The 5,547-nt window shown below is 46.2% G+C and overlaps 1 protein-coding gene across 2 annotated transcripts in view; it reads left to right on the top strand.

The window, feature by feature from the left end:
• The window catches only part of ERICH6B (glutamate rich 6B), a 74,465-nt gene that overhangs the window by 12,454 nt on the left and 56,464 nt on the right, over positions 1 to 5,547 (top strand). For both annotated transcript variants that reach the window (XM_019529903.1, XM_019529902.1), the window contains exon 2: positions 2,989 to 3,345. In XM_019529903.1, coding sequence (XP_019385448.1) covers positions 2,991 to 3,345 — 355 coding nt within the window. In that variant the 5' untranslated portion in view covers positions 2,989 to 2,990. The remainder of the gene's footprint in view (positions 1 to 2,988; positions 3,346 to 5,547) is intronic.

Below are 5,547 nucleotides of genomic sequence, written 5' to 3'. Positions count from 1 at the left end.
CTCCTCTGTTTTAGTGCACTGCTATAGCAAAGTAGCAGTGAAAACTAACCAGGAGCCACATGCACAGTGCAGTACAGCATTTACTGTGCCATCATCTAAACGCTACATAATACTACTGTCAACCCCAGGGCCGTCCCTGGGGGCGTGAATCGGGGTGCCTTTCCCGGGCCCTGCATTTTGGGAGGCCCCCACGGAGCTGGGTGAAGCGGCCAGATCCAGCCACTCACTACTCCCCCCTCCACCCCCAACTCCGCCGCTGCCAATGGTGGCAGCAGCTTTTTCAGATCCGGGACACACAGGATTGGGGCAGGGTCAGAGCCTCACACAGGCTGATTTGCCCCACGCCCCACACCCTGCTTGTGTTGGGTCTGGTCAACCCTGACACAACACAAACCTAACACCCTGACCTTTCACAGGCAAAGCAGGAGAACCACAGCTGCCAATATCTTGCTTCTATAAAATGATTTCAATATATGCTCAAGAAGTGCCAGGTAGAGGGCCATGCTCCTCACTACAGAGGAAGGCAAAAACCCCTACAGTCCACACCCAGTCTAACCATGGGGTAAAATTCCTTCCTGACTCCAAATATGGTGATTGGTTTGACCTCAAGTAGAGGGGCAAGGCCCTCTAGCCAATAATCTCTGGCTTTACTACCAGGTGGAGCACTGGCACACCTCAGTCAAAGTCCCCAGCCTTGGCTGTAGCCAACACCCAATGCCTCTGGGAAGGCTTAAAAACAAGAAGGAAATGCATCTTTGCCAAACTGTCCATCTAAAACATAGTCCTCATGGAAGCACAAATGAAAAAAATATTTTATTTGGTCATTTTTGTCTGTTTCTTTAATCATGAGCAAATGTTTTCAATAAAGAAGTGAAGGATATCAGTAAAAAAAGTCACTGAAGCATTTGTGAAAATGAATAGATTCAAACAGCATGTATACACTGTGGCACCCAGCTACCAGCAGTGAGAGTAGAGCTACTGAACTTCTGCTGTATGTACCCTAACCCATGAGAGGTTTCTTTGCTGGATCTGTTCCCACACTTGAGAAGGCATACCACATTGACTCTCTCTTTACTGGTAGGGCATTGACAGTGCCCTCATCTCTCTGCTTTGTCTTTGGGAAGTTAGGATGAGTTTTTTGGATGTTTTTTGCCTGGTAGTTGTGCAACAAGGTTGTTTGTGCAGTTTAAATAATAAGTTACACAGGGGTCAGCAACCTATAGCCTTGCAGGCTGTATCCAGCTGGAGGCACCGTTGATCTGGCCCCTGGAGCCAGGGGTCTTCAGCAGTGGTCTGGCAGTGGGGGGATTCTGCAGTGTTGGGGTCAAGAAGAAGAGGGCAGTTTTACCCATGCTGCAGTCGAGCAGCAGGGAGGAACGGTGGTGGCAGTAGCTGTATCCAGGTCCGAACGCCAGCCTGCCTTGGATCAAAGCTGGGTCATTCCAGCCTACCATCAGAAAACATTGCTGAATGCTGCTTTAGACACTTGCATGGGATGGTTTGGGTAGGCAATATTTTGCCTAGAGTACGGGATTGGATTAGATGACCTCCTGAGGTCCTTTCCAGCTCAGCTCTAGTGTCCTTAGATGCTGGAAACTCTCACAGAATCGTGAATAGGAAAAGGAAATGGAGAACCAACAGCAGCCAGCTGTAACCAAGGCAAAGCAATGCACAACACTGAACCCCAGGAAAAGCCAGAAGTATTCCCTGCAAGGAATTACAAGTTGGTTCTCTCCACTCACATGAATTTCCCTGGCCCTTACTTTGCACGGGTCTGGCAGAACATTCTTTCCCAATAAAACAAAAGGCCTAAAGTTTAACCCTTAACTGGGAGGAAAGGTTCCCAAGGTATGAAAAGAACTTTCTGAAGGACTTGGACAGAGCCACAGTCAGGATAATATTTGATAAATGGATTAGTTTCCTAATCTGTGGAAGAATGGCAATGTACTTTTCCCCTGTAAAAAGGGAGGGCAGAAGGACCAAATTACTGGTCTCAGCCTGACATTTAGCCTTGGGAACATAACTGAAAATGCAGGTGATCATTTGGGGAAAATACTACCTGATGGGCTTGTGAAATGCACACAGGCTCTGCCAGACTAACTCTATTATCTGCCCCCTTTTTCTTCCCCTAAGTGGATGAGGGGAAGACTGCAGATGTAATAAGTCAGACATTTAAAAGAGATGGGGAAGTTGCTCTAGGTAGCTGGTGTAAGACATCAGAGGCACATCTGTACATAATAAAAATCCATCCTGCATTTTCAAAAGCTAATGCTTATATTTGCTTTAAGTCTTTTTCAGTCTGTTGTCTTTGTCTTTTTCTAATTAGCATGGTAAGCTGACCACCAGCAGGTCCAATTAAATGGTCTCAACTGTGTATATATTTTTCTCTACCAGCATGTAGCATAAAATGCCTAAAAAATATTGCTTGAACACTGGCAATGAATATTAAATGCTCTCAGACTTGGACTTCCTATGGTAACTTTCAACCATCCAGTGTTTTATAGCAAATAATGAAACTGGGTTAACAATGAAAACAAGGTACAATCTTTAGCGTGGCACCATATACCCCAGGAACACACTATGTTATGATGCAGAGTATTCAGGGATATTTTTTAGCGTGGTTGGATCTGTCTGTGCGCATGGAGTTCCCTGGGTTTGTTGTCTTAGGTCCTGATTCAGCCAGACATTTGAGCACAACCTTGATCCTACTGACTTCAATGAGACTTAAGCACAGCTGGAGTATTAAGGATGCGCTTAAGTGCTTTGCTGAATTGGATCCCTAGTAGACCCTCATGAAAGGAAAGTGATTTTCAATCTAATAAGGTTATTTTAGTGTGAACATTTTAACTCCATAAATCAATATGCCCATCAGTAGTAGATGACTAATGGGATTTGTCGTTCTTTTTCTTTTTTCTTTTTTTTTGTTATCAGAATGATGAATTGACTTTGCCTGTTGCTGAAGATTTTCATCTTTTTAATGCATTGCAGATATGTCTAATGGGCACAAACTGTCAGGGTCGGGCGGTAGCTCATCCCAGCCAAAAACATTTCCTCCTGGGGGGATTTCATCAGATTCAAAATATGATGGTCTGCTTCTCACTGTGGAAAATGTTAAAAAGCTTGAGGAAGAGTGTACAACTCCTAAAGAAGTCCTCGTTAACCAGAAGGTGGAGGAATATATTAAGCAAACTAATCTCTCTTTGCTGGAAAGAGCAAGAAGCAGGAATACTAGTAGAGAATTCATCTTGGATGAAACTGATCCTAAAGGAGTTGCTTCTCCAACAGAGCCGGATGAAAAAACTGGGAAAACGCGTGGGAAAGCCTCTAAAGAAATTTCAAAAGCAGGCAAGTTATTAACAAGCATTTTGACTGAGAATGGAGTTTTTATTGTCCCTTTAAATATACATTCAGACATAGGTATCTCGGATATACGTTGGAGCGTGGTTTTCAAAAACACTTTCCCCAGGGAAGATAACAGTAAAACCCCCTTTAACTTCAGTCAGAACAGGTAGACCATATCAATCACTTCAGAAAATCCAGAACTAGGGGCAACTACATCCTGGTGTCCATTAACTGCAGGTGCCCAAGTTTGAGAATCGGTCCCAAAGTTGTTACATAAACAGATCGGTTTTTTCCACCAGTTCTATTCAGTAATGTGGATGGTTAGTTTTGAAATCAGGTTCAGAATTAATCTAAACTCAAGTCTGAATTGTATCTATAGGCCATATAGGAGGCTTAAAAATTCCTGCTGAAGTACGATTTCATCAGTGAGCAGAGTAAGGCAGAGGAAGAGTGCTTTTGGAAATCCTATCAGGACATATCTATCAGGAGTTAAACTGACACCTCTGAATTTCTGGGGCCTTTGAAATCCAAATTGGAATTTGTGGCTAATGCCTGTCTTCAGCAGTCAGAGGGATAAACTGCATGCTAACATAATACATTTAATAAAAGAAGTATCTAAATGGACACTTAATAAAAATACAAATATCTAAATCTAACTATAGTTCTTCACATTATCCTCTGCTTCTAGCAGCATTCCACTGCTTCTCAGATGGTTCAGCTAGCATTACCAGGCAGATACCGGAGAGAGGGAGAGTTGTTCATCTGCATTTATTTTTTAAAGTAGTCTTTAAAATCAGAAAAATCAAGTTTACAATACATCTGTTCTGCCCACCATGGGTTTGCTTCAGCACCAGTGTCATGCTGCTTTAAATACCTCTTATTAGAGTCCCCATTATATGCTCTCTTGGGTATGTTTAATAGTTTGTCTTTAAAACTGTTATTAAGAAATACCTAACTATGAATCAAATTCTCCTCTCTCAGACTGATGTAAAGCAGGAGCTCAGATGGATTAACACACAGGCCAATGGGATGTAGGCCAATCAGAGGACCTGCTTGCAGCTCACTCCTCATCAGCAAGGAAGCGAAAGCCACAGTTTTAAACTTGGTGCCATTTTTATCTCCCCACTGCTGATTGGCTGAAGGGCCCCAGCGGCCCCACTGCTTTCTGTCAACCAGCGGGGAGACAAGAATGGTGCCAAATTTCAAACCACAGCTTTCACTTCCCTGATGATGAGAAGTGAGCCACAAGCTGGGCCCCTCACCAATCAGCAGTGGGGGGAGGGCCAGCGCTGGGCTAGGCTGGGCTGGGCACATCACGCCTCTCTGGGCTACAGGTGGGGGCGGATGATGGCAGTGCTGGCAGTGCTGGGAGGGGTGGCTATAGGGGGGCGAAGGTGAATTTTGGGGTGGCTATAGCCCCCCCAAGCTCCCCCTGAGCTCTGCCCCAGTACATGTGCATGGCTGCACATGGCCAGGAGGACAGCCGGGCAGCTGGCTTCCTGCAAGTAAGTCTAATGGGGGAAAGGGGCATGGGGGGGCATGGGAGGAAGATCAAGGCACCCATGATGAGGGAGGGAGTGGCACAGGGGCTGAGGCTGAAGGTGCTGCCCAGCCAGGGTGGTAAATAGGAGCCCGGGGCCTGGGCAGGGAGCTGAATGGAGGAGACCTGGGGGTGTGGAGAGGGAGATCCCTGAGCCCACAGTGGGAAGCCTGCATCTGCCCTTGCACTGCTGGGCTCCACTTTGGCTATGGTGGGGGGAAGGGGGAACAAGGAGCATGGAGGAGAGATAGACATGTGCCACCTCTTCCCTCCCAGCTGAGTCCACCCAGCCTCTCTCGTGGAGCATGGAGTCCAGCCACGCCCTTGATAGCAGTAGCACCAGGAGGGGGAGGGACCCCTGCCCCCGCTGGAGTCCAGCTCCCATGTGGGACAGGGAGCCTCCAATTTTGTGTTTTCCCAGGGCCACAATAAATCATAATTCACCTCTAATCAGGAGTAACTGTACATCTCCTAACCAGTGTCTCTGAATCCCCTGATCCTTTGCCTAGCTTCTACTGTGGACCTTGCTCAGTCCCTGCCTGAACATCTTCCTAGCCTGCCCACTTGTTCTTATAGAATCGTAGAATCATAGAAGTAGGGTCGGAAGGGACCTTATAGATCTTCAAGTCTGACCCCCTGCCTGGGCAGGAGAAAAGAACTGGGCT

The sequence above is a fragment of the Crocodylus porosus genome, unplaced genomic scaffold, assembly GCF_001723895.1.
Source record: "Crocodylus porosus isolate Cpor-Errol unplaced genomic scaffold, CroPor_comp1, whole genome shotgun sequence".
Classification (NCBI taxonomy): domain Eukaryota; kingdom Metazoa; phylum Chordata; order Crocodylia; family Crocodylidae; genus Crocodylus; species Crocodylus porosus.
This window is presented reverse-complemented; position numbering and strand designations above follow the sequence as displayed.